This window comes from Vicugna pacos, unplaced genomic scaffold, assembly GCF_048564905.1.
Source record: "Vicugna pacos unplaced genomic scaffold, VicPac4 scaffold_204, whole genome shotgun sequence".
Taxonomy (NCBI): Eukaryota; Metazoa; Chordata; class Mammalia; order Artiodactyla; family Camelidae; genus Vicugna; species Vicugna pacos.
This window is the reverse complement of record NW_027328883.1, coordinates 421,143-445,298: the sequence shown is the minus strand read 5'-3', so window position 1 is coordinate 445,298 and position 24,156 is coordinate 421,143. Positions and strand designations below refer to the sequence as shown.

The 24,156-nt window shown below is 42.9% G+C and overlaps 1 protein-coding gene and 1 long non-coding RNA gene across 5 annotated transcripts; one reads left to right on the top strand and one right to left on the bottom strand.

Moving 5' to 3' along the window:
• Window positions 1-2,646: 2,646 nt before the first annotated feature.
• Window positions 2,647-3,989, top strand: LOC140695428 (uncharacterized). Of its 2 annotated transcripts, XR_012071124.1 has the most exons (3): window positions 2,647-2,719; window positions 3,242-3,407; window positions 3,609-3,989. It is a non-coding gene; the product is annotated as an uncharacterized lncRNA (long non-coding RNA). The 2 variants fall into 2 exon arrangements; XR_012071123.1 differs by lacking the exon at window positions 2,647-2,719 and having other exon boundaries at window positions 2,981-3,407.
• Window positions 3,990-10,866: 6,877 nt separating this feature from the next.
• Window positions 10,867-20,914, bottom strand: LOC140695445 (synaptonemal complex protein 3-like). 3 transcript variants are annotated; one of them, XM_072958175.1, is made up of 9 exons: window positions 20,836-20,914; window positions 19,777-19,961; window positions 19,524-19,593; window positions 19,317-19,351; window positions 17,760-17,877; window positions 16,795-16,894; window positions 14,272-14,370; window positions 12,369-12,473; window positions 10,867-12,239 (listed from the first exon to the last, which is right to left on the bottom strand). In XM_072958175.1, the coding sequence occupies exons 2-9, from the start codon at window positions 19,904-19,906 to the stop codon at window positions 12,186-12,188; spliced, it is 711 nt and encodes a 236-aa protein (XP_072814276.1). In that variant the 5' UTR covers window positions 19,907-19,961; window positions 20,836-20,914; the 3' UTR covers window positions 10,867-12,185. The 3 variants fall into 3 exon arrangements, with proteins under 3 accessions (XP_072814276.1, XP_072814277.1, XP_072814278.1); XM_072958176.1 differs by having other exon boundaries at window positions 20,842-20,904; XM_072958177.1 differs by lacking the exon at window positions 20,836-20,914 and adding an exon at window positions 20,573-20,630.
• Between the last annotated feature and the right edge of the window lie 3,242 nt (window positions 20,915-24,156).

Below are 24,156 nucleotides of genomic sequence, written 5' to 3'. Positions count from 1 at the left end.
TTAAAGGAATTCAGGATGAGTTCAAACTAAGATGAGAAAGAACTTCCATTTCCTAAAATAGACAATAAACACATACTTACATGTGAACTATTAGAAGCATTCCCATTAGTCAAGAACTAAACAGAGATAAATATTCTCACTTCTACCATTCACAACTGTACTGGAACACAAAGCCAGAGCTGTGGATGTCACATGAATAAGATGTATAAATATTGAGAAGAGACAGTGTTGGCTAACAATCTGGTCATCTATTTTAAAAACTCAAAGCAGTAGGCACATTGGATATTCAAGCGAATGAGACTTCACCTAGTGTAAAGAAGATCATTATAGCAAAATACAGAGTTCTGTCACACAACTAATACTAACTAATTAGAACATGTAACAGAAAAGACCCCATTCAAAACAGCAACAAGATCCAAAAATTACCTATGAAGCAGCCTGATGAAAACGAACAAGATCCATGTAACTATACATAAAATTGTATAACGATGTATAATAACGTGTATTTTATATATATATATATCCAGATAATATATGACTACATAGTTTTATATAGCTATATAAATACATATCAGAATACAAGTAAACTATGCAAGTTTACTGATGGAGTCAGGTAGCAGAAGTCCCAAATAAATGGAGCAGTGTATCATACTCATCGATGGGGACCACAATACACCAGTTCTGCTTAAGTGATATACAGATTTAGTGCCTTCTCTGTAGCTACCAAAATGACAGTCAAGCTCAGACTGCTGACATCTGCTCCCCAAATTAAACCTGGAAAACTATAGGAAAAAGCGGGGGGGGGAACCAACAACAAAATCCAAACAACAAAGCATGAGAAAGCCCTACGGGAGACTGCTGACTATGGGGAGATGGTCCTTGTGTTTGTGGTGGGGGAGTGGGGAGCAGCAGGGAAGTGGGGGGATGCTGTGGGCTGCACAGATGCAGATGGCAGGACGGGTAGGGGAAATGTTTCAGCTTCTTTCCTGCTTCACCGCACACATCTGAGCCAGGCTCTCACACCACACATGCCAGTAGCCCTGGGGAAATATCAGACAGCAGGAAAGATGGTGCTGACTGAGGCATATGATTCTGGAATCTGTGCTATCTACAGCCATCTGAAACTACCTTTAGTGGGTGAGGACAGGTCAGCCAAAAATTATTAGAGAATGTAAAGAATAGATGAAAAATAGAATGACGAGGGACCCACAGAAAGTAAGGGCGGGTATTCTTTCATGAAATTGCCTTAATATATACACACACATACACAAATATATATTCTAAAAATATGTTTGGGAGAGATATAAAATGTATTGTTTACTAGAAATAAGGGTTCAGAAAACAACAACTATTGCACTAGACAATGTAAAGTTAGATAAACTCAAAACAGCAGGGCCTCCCCAAATCCCACTGCTTAGCTTCCTGCAGGTAGAGAAGAAACCTTGCAGAACAGACCTTCTCCGAAGTCAGGCTGGCGGGCCAGGAGCCCCCGACAGAATGTGCGTTACAATCTGCTCCCCCACGGTCACGGTCACGGTCACGGGCAGGTAGGTGCCCTCCAGCATCTTTGCTGGGACTGCAGCCTCTGTCTGAGAACGGTGGGTGAGGACTCTCCTGGGTGAGGACAGAGGGTCCAACGACCACATGACGGAGGGTCCCTGCAAATGAAACGGCCCCGAGCACGAATCCTGGAGGACCACGGGCGGTGCTATGAGGCTGAGCACAAACCCGCCCCCACCTCCTCAGCGAACTCTGGCAGTCAGAGAGATGGTCTCAGGGGCTAAGTCTCCGGTGGACTGAGGGCGGCTCCCAGGTCCTGTCAGGAGTCAAGGTGAGGACACAGGAGACTGAGGCCCCCGGGAATCCACCTCGGGCCCCTCCAGACAGCCCTGGGACACTCCCGGGCATGGGGTCCGGATCTGACGGGCGCTGATGCCCCCTCCCTGGGGGGTGAGAGAGGTGAGGGCCTGGGTGAGGGAGGCCGGCTTCAGGTCTGCACAGGGAAGGAGCCCAGCGCTGCCAGGAGTCAAGGTGGAACCGTGTGGAGGGACACAGATCAATGGAACAGGATAAATCCAGGTCGGTTCCGCTGTCAGCCCTGGGAGACCGCAGGCAGGGTGGCGGGGATCAGTGCCCCAACCCCCACCCCCGCTTCCCTCTCGGGGGTCCAGGCTGTGGAGGGGCCTGGGTCCAAGGGGAGCAAACTGAGGTGGGCAGAGGGAGGGGCCCAGGCCCAGCCTGGAGCCCAGGTGGCGAGCAGAGGGAGGGCTGAGGGACCCCCAGGGAATCCATCTCAGCCCCTGGCGTCCACGGTCCTGGGAAGCCCTGGGCTTGGTGGCCTGATGTGAGTCCACAGACTCCCCTGGGGGTCTCTGGGCAGTGAGGGCATTGGTGTGAGGGTGTGGGCTCGGGTCAACAAGGGGGCGTCCCAGGAACCGCCAGGGCTGCAGCTGAGGACCCTGACGGAGGGCAGAAGTGGCCAAACAGATCCCGCCCCTGCTGTCAGCCCTGGGAGGGCCTGGGTGTGATGAGCACTCGTGGGGCCCTGACTTCCTGACATCCGGGTCTCGGAGGGACTGGGGTCCTGGGATGAGGGGCGGGGCCTCGGGTGGCCAGAGGGGAGACCACATGCCGCCTGAGTCAAGGTGAGGACCCCGAGGGAGAACGGAGGATTCCTGCACCCCGGGACATTGTTGGGCCTTGGAGGCCTTGGGGCAGGGTAAGCACCGGCTGCATTTCTTGTAATCCGGGCCTTAGAGGGATCGGGGTCCTGGGATGAGGGGCGGGGCTTCGGGGGGTCCAAGGGGAGGCTACATGCTGCCTGAGTCACAGTGAGGACCCCGAGGGAGAACGGAGGATTCCTGCACCCCGGGAGAGTGTTGGGCCTTGGAGGCCTTGGGCCAGGGTGAGCACCAACGGAATTTCCTGCCATCCGGGCCTCAGAGGGACTGGGGTCCTGGGATGAGGGGCGGGGCCTCGGGGATTCCAAGGGGAGGCTACATGCCGCCTGAGTCACTCACACTCCTAATTTGTCCCTCACTGCTTCCCTTTCCCCTTTTGGTAACCAGAAGCTTGCTTTGTATATCTGTGAGTCTCCTTCTGTTTTGTATATACTTTTTGTTTCTGGATAGTGCTTTGTGATGTCTAAGCCCCTCCAGTGCTACCATTGGCTGGGGGAGAGCCTTGCTGACCAAACAAAGCTGAAGGGTGTGGCCTCTATCCTGGGGAGGGGCATATATAGGGGGTCTAGGAGGCCTGCAGTAAACCACTGGGAAGCACTGTCATGGTGAAGGTGACTAGGAAACCACAAGCACTGGGCACAGTTGTGGAACAACCTACCCTAAAGCACCAAAAGGAGGAAGAAGAGGAAGTCCACTTGGCAACACCAGTCCAGAGGCAGTGCGAAGGTGAGATGACCGCACCCATGCTCCACCACTTCTTCCACACTGACTACCCTCCCACAAGACCCCTACCCCATCCTCACCTGGCACAAACCCCCTCCTGAGACCGAATTCCTCTTCCTGAATCCCCTGTTCCCCTCCACCTCCACCCTCTCCCCCCCCGCCCCGCCCCGAATCAACGCCCTGCTCAGCCTGTTACCTTTCCAGGTGGCCCAGACAACCATGAGGATAAAAAGGTCCTTTCAAAGGAGTTCGAGAAGAAAAGCCTTTCCAAAAACCCCAAGTCCTTCAAGAAAACTTAAGAAAGCTAGAGGGTCAAAACGATGTGGCCATTATCACAGACAGAATGAGGAACTGAATCAAAATGAGCCAAAGCAGGCCCAAGAGAGCGTGGAGATCTCCACCACTTTGAGTGATGACCTGAGCAGCCAGCTAACTTCAGAACAAGGCCAGAGACCTCAGGACTATCAGCCAAGTCTCTGAGGTCTGGCCGCTTGAGACATGGCTAACTGCTTAGAGACAAAACCATGCACCAACCTTGTTCAGGCATAGTGGTGATTAAAATAAAATCAACAAGTTTGAAAACTGTGCGTGTATGTATGTGTGTGTGTGTATGTGTGTGTGTGTGTGTGTATGTGTGTTCTCTAAACGTGGGAAAGGAGGGAAGGGAAGAAGCAGGTGTGTGAGGAGGGGTGGAGGTGTTTGCAGGGTAGGGGGTGGGGGTCACAGTAAGCCAGACATCGGAGAAAAAGACTGGCTCAGGACTGAGCACTGAAAACAAAACTCAACAATATGCCATGGCTTCTTGTGAACTTTCTTCAAGGGAGCCTGTAACACTTAAACCAAGCATCAAGCTGGTACTAGAATTGTTTCCATCATCTTTACTTTGAGAGCCCTCTCTGAAACAAATATATTAAAAGGAAGTGGAAAATTTTTAAGTAAAGTAAAACCCACTAACTGGGGAAAGGTTATTTTTACAACTGAGAACAGAGGTAGTGCATATCATATTCCCATATATTAGGAACACAGAGGTCATTTCTACAAGATATATAACCCTGTATTTTTAGTAATTACGGTGTTTATCACTGTTGAAGCATAGTTTGCGAGCAAAAGGAAGAAGAGAATGATCGTTTTAAGAGGAATGAAATAGAATATCACCATGATTCAACTTCCAGTTGTTCTAACAATTCACACATAATGAATTCATTTAGTCCCTAAACAGAGATTTATTGAGCACCTACCATGGTCCAGGCACTAGGTTAGGGACTAATCGAAAGATAATAATGACTGTCATTAATGAGCGGTTTGGATATTTAATCTTTACACCAATTCTGCAAGGCAGATGAGGGTTATCTTATTTTGCAGAGGAAGACACTGAGGACCAGCAAAGTTAAGTAATGTGTTCTAGATCACCTAGTGTTGAGTCTAAGTTTGTCTGACTCCAAAGCCCACACATTCCCCACTGTGCGCCATGCTGGCAAAAAGAGCAGAGAAGGACTGAGAGGTTTTCTGAGGCTTTGAGTATATGGAGAAGGAAAATAGGAGTGTTTTTTGAAACTTGTAACATGGGACATGCACAAAAGTGGTAGCATAGTATAATGATCTCCATGTATTCGTCACCCAGTTTCAACAATGATCAAAATACAGTTCATTCTGTTTCACCTATTACCCCCCTCCAAATCTGCCACTGCCCCTGTCTCCACTCCTAGATATATTTTTACTCACAACCCACCCTACAAAATAAGAATACTATCAACATACATAAAATAACAAGTTCACTAATGTTATATAATACCTGGTCAATGTATTTCTCCAATGATTTCCTAAGTGTCTTGCTCAAATAAGACTTCTAACCAGATATCCAGGCTACATTTCTTTGATATGTTTTATAAATTTCCCTTAATCCATAACAGTCCTCCCTTCTCTTGTTTCTTGTCGTTTATTTGTTGAAGAGACTAGGTCATTGTCTCATTGGAGTCTGGAAATCCTGGACATGGCAGATCACTCCCGTGCTGTATTTCTTAACATGGTCTTCTTTCACTGGTGTACACCCTGAACTGATAGAGCTTGAGACTCCATCAGATTTGGGTTTGGCAAAAGCACGTCACACGTGGTGCTTCGTATTTCCTATTGCATACACAGCCCATCAGGAGATAGTGTCTTTGTGTCTCTTTTTATTGTGATATTAAAATTGAGCAGTGAGCTCAGGTGTTGTAAGCCTGCCCCATTCATTACAAAGTTTCCTATCACTGGCTTGATCATACCCTTTATCATCTAAATGGAAACTATTTTGAAGAGAGGGTGAAGGAAGGTATAGTATGAGTAATGATGACAGGACAACCAATGTAAATCAGGACTTGCCCCAAGAAAGTCATGGTGCAGGTTCCGTGGACATATCAACCTCTACATAATGGATTTAGCAGCCAGGGAGGGTTGCTATTACCTAGATCCATTAATTCATTAGGTGTTGGAAAATGATTTTTCCCAACTTTATTGTTTTTGTATATTTTTTGCCTGGAATTCTACTATAAAGCATAACTTTATACCTATTTGATTTTTCTAAAATATGGTTCATATAAGAAATGTAGAACTAATGCTCTATTCTTCCTCCTTCAGAATGATGGGCTGGTGATCCAGCTCCAATCACTTAAAGTGACCAAGGAATTTTTTTTTTCTGTATTGTAATGAACTCATGGGTGTTAATGCATTTGGGACTCAAAGCACTGCATTTCTGCGTTTATTACTCCTTTGATGCTCACATATTTCTTCCTTTAGCCATTAGGAGCACTTTCACTCTGCCTCTTGTGTTCTTTTGACACAACCTCAACATATATCCTAGCTTTGGGGTAACATAAGATGTTCCAGGCTCATCTTGTCCATGTTCCATCTCAGATCTGGAACCAGCTCTTTCTCCAAGGAGCTCTGGTTGGTTTTAGAGATCGTAATGTGGACACTAAGGGTACTCACTGCAACTAGATCCTTGCTTCTAGGCCTTGGCAGGGGACACAGCTAAGAAATACATTTCTGTGAGAGTCCACACTGACAGCTTCAGTTCATACTGAAATGAATTCACATTTGATATTTCACAAGATCCTGCTACTTCCGTTCGAATTTAAGATTAATTTACTCAATTTGGTATTATCTCTTTTCTTTTACACTGAACATCTAAGGACGCCCACATAATTACTTATCCCCCCCTTCATTCTTACTATATTTCTATGCATACATATCAAAAATAACAATTGCTGTTGGTGTCGTGATATCATGTACACATACACACGGAGAGAACTGATGGCTACTCTGAAGCTTTATTAAGTTACAGTCTTATATAGCAAAGAAGAATGACAAGGGAAATGGTTAACAGGCAGCGTCTGGCTCAAGGTCAGAAGACCCTTTACATTTTGGCAAATCATGTTCGTGTTGGCACCAGCAAGCCTTACAACTTATCAGGGCGGAACGTATGAGAAACGGCTGCTTCACAATATTCTTCTTGGACTCAGGCGGTTGCCCCCCTCTGGGGATCTTACCCGTCCTTGGCTAACCAGCCTTCTCACCTCTGAGTCTGCAGCTTTTTATAACTTGTTTACCATTCCGGCCCAAGGCTCGTTCCTTTGCTCCCACAGTCAGGGGCCTACAACTGCAATAGTATTACTAGCAATATGATTACTTAATATAGCTCAAGATGCACTGTGGTTATTTTTATCCTTATGCTATTTTTCCCATTTGGGATATACAGGCAACTTACCGTGTTTTAAATTCATTTGAAAGAGTTAAATTCCGCAAGAGTAATTCATCAACTTGGTACAAAACTACAGACCCATTTGTTTCATTTTGGTTTTTAATTTTTAAAGCTTGTCTTTTTGTTTTATCATTCCACAAATCACTTATTGATTCTAGAACTCAAACCACACATTAGTTACTTTAAGAAAAGTCTAGCTTCCATTTCTGTACTCTCCACTCTGATCTCTCCTCTTCCACGTTTGTAGCCATTTCCATGTGTTTTCTTCGTGTATCCTGCTTTAAATATAAATATAAATATATATACACACATTTATACAGACACACACACACTCTCTCTCTCTCCTCTTTGCCCAGATAAATGATAGCATTATATACATTGTTCTGCACTTTTCTTTTTTCACATCATAATATACTCTGAAGATCATGTATACTAGAGAAGAGAGTTACCTACCTACTATGATTCTTCAACCATTCCCTATTGGTGAATGTTTAGGTAGGTTCCAGAATTTTACTAATAAAAAAGCTAATAAACAGTGTTCCTTAAATAGCCTTGAGCATACAGCATTTTGTATTTTGCTGGTATCTCTCTGAGATGGGTAGGGGAGGGGGGAGGTCCTTACAAATAGATGATTGAATCAAAGGATAAATGGGTATATATTTTGCTGGCTGTTGCCAAATTCCCTTGCACTGAGATTGTACCATTTTGCAGTCCCACCAACAATAGATGAGACTGCCTGCTTCCTCACACCCTGGCCAGCGCTGACAAACATTTTTTCAATCCAGTAAGTGAGGAACCATCTCGGTAGCAACGGCTCCCTTCGTTGTTGTTCCCTTTCAAGATTTTCCTGTCCATTTGTGCCATTTTTACCCCCCTAGATGGACTGTAAGATCAACTTGTCTAGCTCTGGGGTGGGGAGGCGGGAAACAGCCTATGATACTGGAAGGCCTGGATATGTTTTTTGTTAGGAGTAACATTTTCATACATTTAAAAATCATACTCATTTCTGTGAATTATTTACTCACAATTTGTATTATTCTTCTATTGCGTTTTTGGCCTCCTCTCAATTTTAAGTAGCTCTTTTAGAATATAAAAGAATCCTAGGTTGTAAAATAATATTTGCATGGTTTCATTTTTTACACCTGGGTCACTGATCCATTTAGAATTTACTCTGGTATACAGTGTAAGGAATAGGCCCAATTTTATCTTTTTCCACATGGCTATTCAGTTACTCCAATGCCATTGTTTTTTAAAGCCCATTCCCCGCCTTGATTTGACATAGACTACATTTCTATATGTATTTGTGTCTATTTAGACACGTTATCATATGTTTCATTGTTCAATGCAGGCACCAATACCACACTGTTTAGTTACACAGATTTTATCACAGGTTTTAGTATCTGTAGGTGTGGCTCCCCTCCTTGGTCTTCCTTTTCAGGGTTTTCCTGTCTATTGTTTGCTCCTTTATTTCCTCAAATGGTCATTACAATGAACCTGTCTAGCTCCAGAAAAAAAAATCTCATGGCATTTTTATTGTGATTGTTTTAAATTTACAAATTTACTGCAGAAGAACTGACTCTTTATAACATCGAGTCTTCCGATCCAAGAGTGTAGCATGTCTTTCCATCTGTTCAAGTCTATTCCTGTGTCTTTCCGAATGATTTCGAGTAGTCCTTATTTATATTTTGGCTATTTTTGTTGTTGTTGTTGTTGTTGTTAACTGTTTTACCTAGGTATTTTATTTGTGCCAGTGTCAATGGAATCTTCCCTCTTATTTTCTAGCTGGTTATTCTTCTATATATGAGAACATCTGATTTCTGTAGGCTAGTTTTATTGCCTGTTACTCTACTAATATCTCCCATTTTTCACAGTGTTGTTTTTTTCAATTTATACTGCCTTTCTAATATTGTGTGTGTGTTTCCTCTCTCTTGTCTAATTACACCACAAGGTTAAACAGGAATGAGATACCGGGCATCTGTTTTTTGTGTCTGACTTTAGTGACCGAGTCTCTACTTAGTGCTTCCCCATTGGGGCTGAGATTTCTACATTTGAGTAGTTAAGGTAGTGTATCCAGCTATATTATTTGTGAGAAGTCACTGAGCACAACATTCACAGAATCCAATTCCGAAAAATAAGTGGCCATTCTACAGAGTGTGTGCTATCCAATACCAACTTCCAGTGATTAGAATACCGATGTGAACAAGGACAAGTTGAGGGACAGGTATAAAGCGTACATGCTAAGTAAGGTTATTACATTCACACTGTATTTACTAGCAAACCATTCGGCAATGGATATAAGAGGAGTTTTGTGGCTAGAATTCCTTTCTTTGGGCCATTAGGTAATACAATTTAACGACAAGGATATTTTACTGTCTGTGAAGAGAAAATTTAAAGAAAAATATGTATGTGGAACAAGAGTTTGTTTGATTGGGCTAAAGTAGTTATGGTTTTACTTACGCTGTTACATATTTGCCACTTAATAGTTCTCCAGTTTTCAATCCCCTTTATTAGTCAGTGTGGATTCTGCTTGAAGAGTGATAGTTAAACACACAGGCTCTGGAATCAGGCTGTTTGGTAGAATCAAATTCTGGCCCCACATACCTGTTGTGTGACCTGCAATAAGTCGCTTAACCTAATTTTCTTCACTAAAATGAAGCCACAAAATTTCCACTCGGGTTTCCATGACTTTCAAGCATTAGCATTTCAGCCTAGCACTTTTACCTCTTGTAACTTGGCTTCTGTGATTGTGAAATGCCCTGCGTATTTCATACAGCTCCAACGAGGTTCAAATATGAAATACAGGAAAGTGCTCTAAAATGTAGTATTTTCAGCCAAAAAAAATGTAGGTTAATGTTTGATTTGGGGGAAAAGCTGTTGCTTTGGGAAAGACAGGCAATCATACTTTTTATATTGTCTTTTTGCACCATTTGTTCCATGACATATTTAGTGCTTTCTGCCCTCGAACTTCAAGACACCTTCACCTTAATGTCTTCAAGATACCATGTCATCAAGCACCTGATCAGGTTCACAAACTTAGTGACTGACTAGTAGCCCACGGAGAAGAGGAGAAGCATTAGGGGAACCTATGTGTGAGGGAACTCCCCCTTGGCAGGAGGCCACAATACCATCAAGTGGGGTCATACGTGAATGTGAAACAAAAGTCCCGCATTCTGTTGCATCTCCCTCAGTTATAAAGCCCCCAGTAACCGTCAACATTTAGGTTCACACATTTAGGTATGATCAGAGTGAAAGTACGATAATCTGTACATTAATTAGAAACATGACCAAGAAAATTTTCAACCCTGAGGATAAGAAAGGGAACCACTGTAGTCAGAAGAGCAATCTCTGTGTCTCTTAGAAATCCTCATCAGACACTCAGGGTTTCGCTGCTGATGGATTACATAAGCATTCAGGACAGGACGGATGTTAGCCCTATTGAGCGTGATGCCTTCTTTGACTGCTACAAACTGAAATGTGAGGTCGTGACACTGCATGAGTGAATGGCTTATAATACTACAACTGTCAAGTCAAACGATATTAGAAGAAATGACTTCCCTGATATTAGTCATTGTTCAAAGAAGGTGTTTAGCTACTGTGGAACAAAAGGCAATAGGAGCTATACTCTACCAATTAGAGTTTTAAAGGGTTACATGGGACTTTCAGTGATCTGTATTTAGTGAAAATGCATCTGACCAGCTCAGGAGAAAAATGAATCTTGCACTTGACTTAGGGGGCCTGTTCTTTGATATTCTGAATTTAAACTTTATTGTTACAAAAAAGTGGATGTTGTTAAACATTACCATTAAAAGATAAAACATTAACATAAACACAGTACACATTTAAGAAAATTTGTCTCCTAACAAAATGGTTATCAAAAAAGAAAAATCTTGTTTTTCAACTACCAGCCACAAGTTACTTCAAGTACACGTTTACCCCTTTGAAGTGGTGACAGAATAAAATAAGCGTCAGCCGTTCAATCACTAAGTACATTAAAAACACATAAAAAAAAAAGAGAGAGAGAGAGAGAGACATTCACTCCTCTCCTCCAAGTAGCTTTAAAATAAAATAACACATTGAAAACAATTTCAGTAACTCAGAATAAGAATACAGTTAACTGACTTATTCCAAATATATTCTGAAACAATTCCATATTCATTAAATCAAATGTTCCCAAATGAAGATTTTGAACATTGTCATAGATTTTTCTAAAATGCCCGTTACATGAGGAAAGGTACAATAACTAATTATTCAAGTTTTTAGATGAAAACAAAACCAGTGTTCCACATATTAACCTTGAACACAAAGCACTCTAGGTAATGCATCTTTAAGACAGGTTAATGAAAGACTTTTGATCCATGCTCAGGGCAGGTGTCATTTAATAGTGGACCAACGCCAAGTAAATGACATTGTGATGTCTTTGTGGAAATGACACATTCACAAACCCATGTCTCAGCACGGACACTTACATATCTAGGTCTGCTCTCTTAAAGATTTTTAGCAGTCCACTTTATTCAAAAACAGAATCTCAGATGCCTTTAATAATTTCTATAAGGCAATAGAGTAGATTTTCCTTTCAAATCATTTCCCCCCTGGAATTGGCTCTGTAAACCACTGAGTAAAGACATGGTGGGGGCGGGCACAGATAAAATAGATTTTCTAGCCTTCATTTTTCTTTTTCCTTAAGGAAGAACACCGTAACATTCTGCACTTGTGCTTTCTATCTTTTGGGGTTGATAACAGAATTGCTGGGGCCAAAACCTAAAAGTTACTTGACGGTGTTAGGGAGAAAACAACTCCACTGCTACCACAGGGTTGAAAGCTGGATACATGTACCTGTGGAATTGCTGCCACCCACATAACTGCGTAGGGATCCATTTGGTGGTTAACAGAAAAGGATGCTTACACTCACTTAACAAGCAAATGATAAACAAGATGTGCTGACTTCAACTAGAAAACTTTAAGCCACGGCAACGTGGTTTGATGTAGCTAATGTTACACTTGTATCATATAACTAACTTTAGGTTCAAATTCTTCCTTCAAAGTCATCAGAATAACAGGGATTGAAGAGACTTCCGAACCATTGCCAGCTCTTGCTGCTGCTGTTTCAGGAAAGGAAATATTAAACACTTGCATGTTATTTAGGTAACTGTGACGTATACTTTGGCAAACAAAACACCCGAATGCTCACATCCCTCCATAGTCCTTAATATCAAGTATACACTACTTACAGCTTCCAGCATAATTTTGTTTTGCAGCTTGGCCATTTCTTGTCTAATTTTGCTTTGCTCATCAGTAAGAAGATGTTCATGATCCTTCTCTAACTCCTCCATACTCTAAAACAAAAAGCCTAGTTCAGTGATGAAGCACCACTTTTCATCTCACGTTCTAAACATGTACCATTAAATTTCAAAAGTAACAAGTCCTAATACTCAAAGGATACTCATTGTTTATTCCAAGTAAAAACATTATAACAAATACATGAAGATCAAAATACCCACTTGAGAAATCTTTCAGATGTCGTATTTGTGTCAAATATTATTAGTATCGTAGAGGTACAAGGTACGACAGTAGTACGCTTTGCTCAAACGATGGGTCAATGAACATTTAACATTTCAAGGTGGAGAAAAGAAAAGAAGGAGGGGAGGGGGAGGGGGAAGAGGAGGAGGAGGAGGAGACTGCCATTTGCATATCATGAAATGCCATAATTAAAAAACTCTCTCATAAGCTTTCTAAACACGAGGTAACAATGCACTCATACTGGCTAATAATCAACGTAACATGGTTCCATTGGAAAGGAAAAATGATCTGTAATATGATCTCATTAAGTTACAAAAAACACACCCATGTTCTAAATCTTTACTGTTCATTCAACAAATAGGGATCTGGTGCATCATATATGAAAAGTACTCTGTTAAGTGCTGTGGAGGAATTGAAAAACGAATACAGGATCTCTTCCTCATTCCAGTGATAATTAAAAACATGCGAATAAAAAATAACACAAAACCATTACAACAATTAAGGAAGCACATCTTGCCGTGGCCATGCAGTGGAAAATCTGATTGATTCTGATTTAACTGACGAAAGAACAAGATTTCACTAGGTAACGGAAAGAGGGAATTAAACGTAATCTAGGGCAGGAGCATAAGCAAAGCCAGGAGGTAATGGTGACTTAGTGCAGAGAAAGCAACCACTCTGGAGGGGTGGGAGGAAAGAAAGAATGTAAGTATGGAACTACAAAGAGAGGAGTCTTGTTATGGGGGACACGCTGACTATCTAAGGATTTAAACTGGGAAGCTAATGACTGGTTTTCAGGAGGGAAAATGTATTTGAGCGAGATGAGTAAATGGAACATCCCATCAAAAAAAAAAAAAAAAAGAAAAAGAAGGGGCATATCCGGGATTCCACTGCCTCCTAAATAAGTACAAATAAGTACATAAGTTCCTCTGTATGAAGCAGAGGACGATGTCGGGAAGACAGTCTGCTCATGTGAGAAGGGGACAGTAGGTGATCCTCAGTTCACAAACTTTTTGCCCTCCTCTGGCTTTTTCACACTGTTATGCATCCAGGCCACCGCTTATGACTATACACCCGCATATAAAGCCATTTTTAGCCACTGGAGTCATTCTAAAAGCAAATATGCCATAAAACACTCATATAATATATTCGAAAATAAAAGAGATATTCAATAATCACAATTGCTACCTCCTATCTTACATAAACCAGTGAAGCAAACAGAAGTAGAAGACATGAGAACCTAATCGCAGACTTCCTACTTTCCATGATACAGTTATCCCTGATCTCCAAAAAAGAAAAAAAGAAAAAAAAACTGACTGTTGAATACAAAATTATGATTAAAGTATCGATTTTAATCACAATATGTCTATTTCTAGGCAATATTCTTAATTTACCATTTCCTATTTTAAATAATATCACAAAACTATTAACAAATCCTAAAAATAAATTTAGCATTCATGGTAAACCAGGGACAATAAATCCAAATGGAAAATGGCTAAGAATTTAAAACGTATAACCAAGGTATTGTTCCCATAAATTATGAAACAATCTAACTTCTACTTCAAAGTAGACATTATGCTCTATAAGGATGAATTGGGTTAACCCAATACAACAGACCTTTAAGAGCTGGCCATACACATTTTTAATTTTTTTCAGTCTCTGGCTCTGAACAATTCTAGCTTGTTGAAAAATCTTTTGTTGCTCACGAAACAAGTTCTACAAGTGAAAAAAGAAAAACAAGTTGGGATAAAATGTGGTTAATTCAATATTTAGCAAAACATAATTCTACACTAAGTTAAAAGGATTATTCTTTAAGTCGGTATTTTTAAACATTTTCTGTGCTAACTTTTACAACAAAGCTTAGACATTTGTGTTTACCACCACTATACAAACACATGTAATAATACTATCCACCAGTCATTTAGAAGGATCTTTCCTTCTTTCTTTCCTGTTTAAATTTACTCTTTATTGTGGTAAAATTGTCTTATAACATTAAAGGGGATCAACTATATGCTGACGGATGGAAACTGGTTTTGGTGGTGAGCATGCTGTAGCGTATCCAGGAGTACGAGTACAATGCTGTACACAGGAAATTTCCTTTCTTACCCATGTTCAAAACATGCGTCTTAATTCTTGGTAGTTTCAAAATCCACAAATGGCCCTTACAACCATCTCCTTACCAAAAATAAATTAAATTATGCAATTATCCCTATTTAAGAATTAAGAAAAATTCTTTCCTAACAATATTCAAACATGTAATAATTCTTGGTCATTCAATCAATACCCGCACAAGATAAACCTTTCTCTTTTTTTGTTTTTTGCCTTCTCATCTTTCTTTCTTTGTTGTTGTTGTTGTTGTTTTTTCTTTAATTGAAGGACAGTTAGCTTACAGTGTTGTGTCAATTTCTGGTGTACAGCATAATGTTTCAGTCATACAGTTACATACATACGTTCCTTTCCCTATTCTTTTTCATTATAGGCTACTACAAGATACTGAATATAGCTCCCTGTGCTATACAGTAGAAACTTGTTGTTTATCCATTTTAAATATAGCAGTTAGTATCTGCAAATCTTGAACTCCCAATTTATCCCTTCCCACCCCTTCCCCCCCGCCCCCGCTGTAACCATAAGTTTGTTTCCTACGTCTGTGAGTCTGTTTCCGCAGATGAACCTTTCCATAATGCAAAACTCTGTGAGTTCTTTGACCTAATCTCCGAAAACAATTTTGTCCTCTCTCCTAGTTTAGCCATTCACTTACATGTTCTTTCCCTTGATCCTGTCACCCCCAACAACTGCAATATCTATATAATACGAAAAACAGCAAACTCATGTAGGAACTATATGTCAGGTCCTGCTCTGGAAGATTTTAAGAAAAATTATCACATAGGAACTCATCTACCTCAAAACAAACCTATGATGTAGGTAGCCTTATTATGTCCCCTCCATAGGCGAGGACACTGAGACACAGAGATACATAATCTGCCCATGGCTCCACAGCCAGTAACTGGACGAATCAGAATTGGACCCCAAACATCACGGGTTCCAGAGCCCAGGGTCCTGACCACTGTACTACACTGTTTCCCCACTTTTCCCAACATGCAACCTCTACCTCCCTATGTTTGTAGCTCACTCTCTTTTGTACCACAGCTCAGTACTCTTATCAGGACCTGACATCTGCACTGAGTACTTTTCACTGCCCCCTCTCTCCACCCCCTGTCCTCAGTTTCCTCCTCCCCAGCTAGAGCCATGGTCACTCACTATACCTATACCCTTGCATTTATACCTTGCCCCCTTTTCACTCTGTCCACATGCCTGGCTCATCCTAACCCTGGAAAATCCAATTCTCCAGCTGCTCAGCCACAACCATGCAGACAAGTCTCACTTTAAATTCGTGATCACTATGGCACTCATCTAAGTTGGACTGTAATGCTGTTCGGCAATGCTATTTCCCTAGTCCACACACTGACCCGCTGTCAGGAAACAATTCCAGGTCTTCTCCTGTGCCCTCAAAAGGCAAACATCTCCTCCACCATCCTTACCCCCAAATGTGATACAAGTCAGCCCGTTGAGAGTAAACCATGCCCTGACTGCAGTGACTGGTTCAGGAATAAGCAAATGATCCAAACTAGATGAGTAAGAGTCTTCCGGAGGAATTTCCCGCCACGCTACTGAGAAAGACTGTCTCAGCCCACTGGGGGTTTACTACACAGATAGCGAATTTAGGATTACAAGACACATTCTTGCAGATCCCATGGAGAAAGCCTACTAGGGAGATGGAGACAGAGCCCAGATGACACTGCTGGAACAACCTTTCCCCAGCCCATCCAGCTATATCTGGAGCTAAACTCCCCTCGACTTCTTTGGATAAACCAGGAAATTCTTCTTCTGTACTCTGGCAAATTTCTGTCACTTGGACCTGCAAGAATTCCAACCAAGAGACGGAGTAAAACTAGGGGCTTCTGTGAGTGTCGTGTGTGCCTGTACTTCTCTGATTTTCTCTGATCGGGGCCCAACCACATAGCCAGCAATGGGAACGGGGCCCTGGCTCAGGTCTATGGGTCTAAGACATGGCCAGGCTCTCCACTATGACTTGAGACTTGGTTACAGTACATTAATTATGAAGTGAAGCCTGATACTAACAGCTAGTTTTTCCTCTTCTTCTTTGGTTTTCTGCACACCCATGTTCCACTCCAGAAACAAAGTCAAAAACTGCTGAGAATATTCGCGATAAAGCTTCTGCCTGTAAAACGTAATAATGAGCAATGTCATACTTCATATCGCTAAGCAAAAAGTAAACACATTCAAAACAAAATTGATTTCTCATAAATTATACTATAAAGGGAGAAGGGGGCAATCACAGCTCAAATCTTCAGATGGGAAACAGCAAAATAAAATGGATGTTTTACTCTCATTCCTTGAGTATTTGTCCTGAACTATCTAAGATGGATGCTATCTCATATGCCTTAGCGCTGGAAAACTAAGGAAGATTTATTGCACTACAAATTTTCCCCAAAAATGCACTTTATCTATAAGGGTTTTTTTTTTCCATTTTCTCTTACTGAATAACATACTGGTTGTGACATGGTAAGTAGACTCAAATGAGGATATCATATCCACTTACAAGCTTTCCAAACGGGAATATTTCAATTTCCCCCCACCCTGCCACAATAAAGATTTTGTACAAAAGAATGGTGAACCCAATAAAGGTAAAGTTTAAAATTATTTAAATATAAGATTCACCTTTTCTACATAAGTGAATACAGCTAACTATCCCAAGACATTTGTCTTTTATTTAGCTAGCATACTCCAAGAAGGAAAGCAAATTTTTCTTAAATACTAAGAAGACTCAATTACAATTTGAAAGGAGAAAAATAGTTGTCTTGGTTGACCTCTAGTAATAACCTCTCCTTTCAATTAATTTATGAGGTTATAAGACTAAAGGAATTATTTGCTTAGATAAAAATCAAGCCACATATATTTTCCAACAGAGACTCCAATACACAGGGGATAACAGTATAAACAGTATTATTTTAATTGATCTGTACTCACAGGAAGTAAGAAATGACACACAGGTTCTGGCTCTAATAACCAACAATGTTTGTTACCTTTGTTCTTCCTGGCTTTTCCAAACATGCTCAATTTTCTGCTTAATGGTTTTGACAGAAGCATTGGTATTCATTAAGAATCTTTTTCTCTTTGCATGAAGAACCTTTTTAATGTCACCTATATTAAACATATATAAATGCAGTTCTTAACACTTAATGCTGATTCAGCAGTGCTGGAAAGACAATTAGCATTTTAAAAAAAGGCATCATGTCAAAAATCAAGATTTTTTTCCCTTCCTTTCTTTCTGTGAAATCTTTCAGTTACTAGTACCTCAATTCAAATTTTTATAACTGCATGTCTTTAAAAAAATGTGTCATGGAAAAAGAGCAAAGAAACAAAAGTTACTATTTTCCAAAATGTGTAAAAAGGATCTCAAAGACAGTCTTCCGTTTTCTTGTGAGAAAACAGTTATAAAGGCTAGTTTTTAATACATTTATAAAATATCCTCCAAAGCGAAGGACATCCATTCAGTAATCCATGGATTACTGTTGGAACGCAATACATGAAACACACAGTATCATTCTGTTTTTAAAGTGTCCAAAAGAGAAAAAAATAAGTAAATGGAAAGGCAAGAAAATTATTTTTTAAAGTTAGCCAATGAAGATTTTAAGTATATCTGAGTTAAAGTCAAAGACCAGGGAGAGTTTAAGGAAATAAAAGGAATTTATTCAGAAACATCTTCTATATCCATTTTTAAAGAGAAAAAAAAAGGACTTTTTCTCATATCATTCTAAAAAAGAAGCTTTGCGATTTGTAAAATGTTTAATACTTCTAAAAATGCTTTCCTAAGCATTTGATTGTATGCTATGGCTCTACCACGAATAGTTACTTTCCAGGGATCGGGACAGGCTGCACTATTACACAAATATTTTAGACATCCAGTTTACCTTGAATAAGAATCAATTTATGAGACAGCTCACACTTAAGCACCTTGCCTGTATGAATGATCCATTCAGAGGACTCACACCTGACTCGGACCCTTTGTTAATAAGAGTCTCGCCCTATAACCCAGTTAGTGTATCTGATATCTGACAGAACAATCTAAAACTTTTAAGTTTATGGTTCTGATTGTACATCGCCAGCATGCTAGCAAAGTTGCCTCTAGTTCTCCACTACACAGGTAATGTAAATATAACAAGAAAGGCTTATTTTACAGTCTTCAGGGAAACTTCTGCACCAAGGAAAAGAACTGGTAAAGTCCCAGAAAATAGCTAGAGTGAGAAAATTAAAAATTCGGATTAAAAACTGATATATACCTCACTCTGAGATACCAAGTGGGAAAGAGATGATTTCATTCGAATTCTTCTAATATCCCAGAGTCCATCAAACGGACCCACGTATAAAAATAAAAGCATCGCTCTTACCTCACCATGGGTAAGCATTATTCTCTCCACATCCGCAATAGAAAGGGAAACTAAGGAAATCTCTGAAGCCAAATCCCACTAAATACTTACGGAAAATCTTGAATCTGAGAACAGGGCATTAACACTTCCTATTACAAATGTTATAAAGGTTTAAAACAACCTATTTTCACCACAGTCTCTCCTAAAGCGTACCTTCAAAACTTTCCAACATATTCTGTAATTCATTCCTGTAAAGAAATTACATTAAGTTTTTAATTAAGGGTACCTAAAATATCCTGCCTGTTTTGACAGAAATATGTCATGCCAAGTGTCTTACATACAATACTTGTTACCTCAGCCCACCTTTACTTTTCTTAAAGTATCTTACCGGGCAAGCAAAAACAGTATTAAACACATTACCCCACATCTTCCTCAAATGTCCCTGGAGAAGAACTTATTTCCCCATAGTCATCAATGACTCGGTTGTTTCCTGCATTGAAATAAAAATGGAAAACATTTTTAAAATGAAGTATGGTATTTTGATCAGTTTTCACGGAGAAATATCCTCAGTGGGGAGAGTTTCAGGCTTAGTGCCACCAAGGGCTGTTAAAGCAGACATATGAAAGCCCCCGTGCGCTGTTATCCGCAAAGGCGTCCGATGGACCATACGTACCTTCCGGAACACCCTCTGACCCACGCGGCTCTCTTCTCTCTTGTCTCCCGAAGTCACAGGCTGCCATACCCTGAGCCTCCACCGGGGCCTTCGCAGCCCTCCCCAGGCGCTTCCTCTCAGCCGGCGCCATCCCTAAGTGTCTCTTCCCAGGCAGAGACAGCTCTCCTGCACCTTGTGAGCACAAACTTAAAGAAACGGGCACAGGGTCAACGAGCGATGCCCGGCAAGGGTCCTCTGCGCACATCAGAGTGTGCGTGCCCGCGTGTCTCCGGCTGGACCAGGAGCGGACAAAGCAGGTGGTGACTGCGAGCCCCTCCTCCGGGGCTGGACGGAGGGCTGGCGCCTGCGCCCCACACACAACCCACCCCGCGCCCGCGGACATCTGAGCGCCGGGCCCCTCCGCCAGATTCTGGCCCCTACGGAGGGAGGGACAGAGGCCGCCCCTGGCCCTCGGTTCCCGGCGGGAGGCCCGGCCACGGGCAGGACCCAACTAAGGGTCCCTCGGGACGGATGGGGGATAAACCAGTCTGCGCCTGGCCCGGGACGGTCAGGTCGGGGCGGGGGGGTGGGGGGGAGGTAGGAGGGGGAGGCTTCCCCACACGCCGAGTGGGCCCCAGGACGACCTCGCGGGCCCGGACTGACCCGCCGGGCCACCGGGCAGGAAGGACGGGGGCCGCGGGCGGACGGCCCCTGTGCACCCGCCCGCACCCTCCCGGGACGTGGGGACCGTCCGACCCGCCCCCGCCCTCAGGGGCCTCGCCCCGTCCTGTGGCAGCCCCGGGGGACGCCACCTCACCGGCCAGCCTGGCCGCCCCCGCTCCACAGCCGGGTCCCCTCACGTCTGAGGAGACGCCCCGTCCCCCCGCCGCCCGGCCGGCCCAGGTCGCACAGTGCGGCCCGCCGGCCTCCCCTCACCCCGCCCGCCCCGCTCCCCCCCCCGCCCCCACCCCCGCTCCAGGCCTCCCTGCGGCCCCTCCATCTCTCTGCCCCTCCCTCCATCCCACCACCCGCCCCCGCCGCCGGCCCCGGCCCCGGCCCCGGCCCCGCCCCCGGCCGCACCAAGACCTCCACACCGCGACCTCCGCGACGCTCCTCTGAGGGCCTCCCGACAGCCCTCAGGAGCCAGCAGGCCTCTCCTGGGCGGGAGCGGCGCTGATTGGCCGGCACAGCGCGCACGCGGGAGGCGGGGCCTCGCCCGAGCCCCCGCCCCCTGGCCGGACCGCCCTCCGCGGAAGGTGCCCAGGCTGGGGACCTGCGCCGGGGGTTCCAGGACCTCCGTTCAGAGGGCGTTTCCCGGGCCTTCTTCCTGGGAAGTCACAAGAGGACACGGGAGCCAGGAACAGGTGCTCAAGCCTCCACCCCCCTGGTGACTCCTAGTCACCCTCCTCCTGGGGTCCTCTCCACTCACCCCTTCCCCTTGCGGAGGAATAGCCCAGCCGCAGGCGCGTACTGGGGGAACCCTCCCACCCCCGTCTTCCAGGTTTGGGTTTTCGTCTTTTAAGGACACGTGTGTGCATCCTTCACCATCCTTGCTTACTCTGGCGCTGTCTGCGTGTGACGCTAAATTGCAGCCCATTCTCTCTGGTATTCTGCCCCTTGCTCTTTTCACTCAACGTGGTGTCACCAGCGCTACCTGTATTAGGACCTGGAGCCACAGTGCTTTCATTTCCCCCGCCGCATCCTAGACCGTTGTGGAACCACGCCTCAGTTCGCTCCTCCGTTTTCTGGTTCCTGCACGTCGGGATACTTTCTGCTTTAGAGCCCCGAAAAGCAGTGATGCTGGGGCTATTCTAATGTCCGGCCCACGCGCAACATGTTTTGCAAGCTTAAGGGAGTGGACGGCTGGGTCGTCGTCGCAGGCTAGTGAGTACGGCGAAACTGTTTCCTCCCTTCCTCCACCGGCTGGCTGAGCGCTCATTGGCTCCCTAGACTCACCAAATACTTGGTGCAGTCAGACTTCAGGTTGCCACTTTAGTGGGTGTGAAATTCCGTGTGTGGGGGTGGGGTGGGGTGGGGTGGGGGTATTCTTTTGCGTTTCTCCAGTCACTTATAAGGTTGAGCTCTTTTTTCTTTTGATGCTTATTGGCCATTTCAATTTCCTTTTCCAGGACAGGTCTCGCTGGCTGTCATGACCTTTTTTCAATTCGGCAGGATGGCTTTCTTAGAGCTTTGTAAAAGCATTTCATATATTCCAGGTATCAATTTTGTGGCTTTGCCTTCTTATTGTAACAAAATATAAATAATGCAATTTTTTACCATTTGACCTGTGTTTTACGTGTAGAGTTCCGTGGTATGAAGTACAATTTCTTTGTTGTACCACCATCACCACCATCGTTCTTTAGAATTTTTTTCATCTTTCCCAGCTGAAACTCTCTGCCCAGTAAACACCTATTCTCCATTGCCTCCTCCTCTCAAACGCTGGCAACCACCTTTTTACTCTCTATCTCTATGAATTTGATTCCTCTGGGTACCTCATCTATACACCATTTATCCTTTTGTGGCTAGCATATTTTACTGAACATAAGGCCTTCAAATTCATCCATATTGTAGCATGTGTCAGAGTTCGCTTCCTTTTTAATGGCAAATAGTAATCCATTGTAGGCATATACCACTTTTTTTTTTGCCATTCATCTGCTGATGGACACTTAGGGTACTTCCTTTTTATCTATTGTGAATAATGCTGTAGGAACACAGGTTTTGGAGACAAAAGCCACATTTATGGATGGAGGGCTTCCTTGAGCTGTAGCACCAGCCCTGGATTGTCTATTCTTACTGCATGTTAACAGGAATAAATGAACCCCCTGTTTGTCTAATCCATGATGCAATCGAATGCAGTCGAATGCAATCCATAAGGATAGAGCAGTGCATAAATGAAATTTATTTTTACCCAGCTTGCATTAGGTATGGCAGACTAGTACAGTGACATTTAAACCCCAAACATGCATAATGACTCAAAACTAGTTCCCTTACTTCTTCTGTAACATTACCGGGAGAGTGAACAGGTCCTCCTGGTGAGCTTTATCCACAACACTTCTATAGGGACGCAGGCCACGGGAAACTCTGCCACCTTCAACATGTGGCTTCCATAGCTGTCCCGAAGGTGGCTTCCTTTGCCCTTTGCTAGAAGGGGAAAAGAGCACGGAGGTGCTCCAGGTACGAGGTTTTTACGAGCTAGGCCTGACAGTGGCACACGTCATTCTCACTGGCATCCCATTGCCTGGATCTCAGTCACATGGTCCCGCTTAACAGCAAGGAAAGCTGGGAAATGACACCTAGATGGGGCCCCAGGAAGAAGGGGAGAGCGAGGATTTAAGTGGGGAGCCAGGTGTCCCTGTAATCTACGCCTTTCCAAAATTAATACAAAACTTGATTGTGTTGGGTTTTTCAAAAGAGAAACTCACAAAAGTGTTCTAAGCGTGAACTGAAAATCCAGCACGAAATTGAACAAGGCTTTGCCACTTATAAACTGTGAGACGTTGAACTAATTTCCTGACTTTCCTAAGCCTCGGTGACTTTCTCACCATCCTAGAGGCATAATAATAGCATTTGTCTAATAGTATTTCTGGTGAAATTAAGTGAAGCAATACATAAAAGCTCTTATGACTGGGACGTGATGCTGTACACCAGAAACTGACCCATTGTAACTGACTATACGTCGATTAAAAAACAAATTGGCATGGCCACGTGACTTTCCTTGGCCAAGAAAACATTAGTGGAAATGTTCTGTATCACTCTGAATGAAAGCATTTGAAAGGTGGTATGCAATTTCTCCATATTCTTTTCTCATGCCCGAGAAATTATGGGAGCACAGTTCATAAGGAGGTGCCACAAGACGAAAAAAAGCTGGTGTTCTGAGCTATGACATAGCCCTAGAATAGACTATGATTGAGTAAGATATAAACTTTTGTCTTATTAAGCCATGAAGAAAGCTCTTGTAGACACTCAATAATATAAAGAAATCACTCAAATGTTGATAATAGTATACTAACGTTTATAATTAATTATAATTTATGTCATATTATACTTACGCTTATATTGCGATGACTATTATATTGTCATTATTGTGGCCACTTTTTTAGCGTCTGGTATACAACTTCCCGACTATCAAACATTGAGCGTGAACTGGTGCCTGCTGTATATTTCAGGGCACAAAGAATTAAATCATTAGGATTCGTATAACATCTTTATTAAGAAATGTGGATCTTGGCTGGGAACGATAACATTTATTTCAAATACAAGAATTATTTAGAATATGTCAAATATCACAGGCATTCTTATTCTTTAAGGCAATATTTCTCCAAAAAAATAGTGAAACACAGCAACAGATATTAGAACAAAGGGAAAACACCCTGTGAAGACTGGTTGACCACTCTCTCTTTC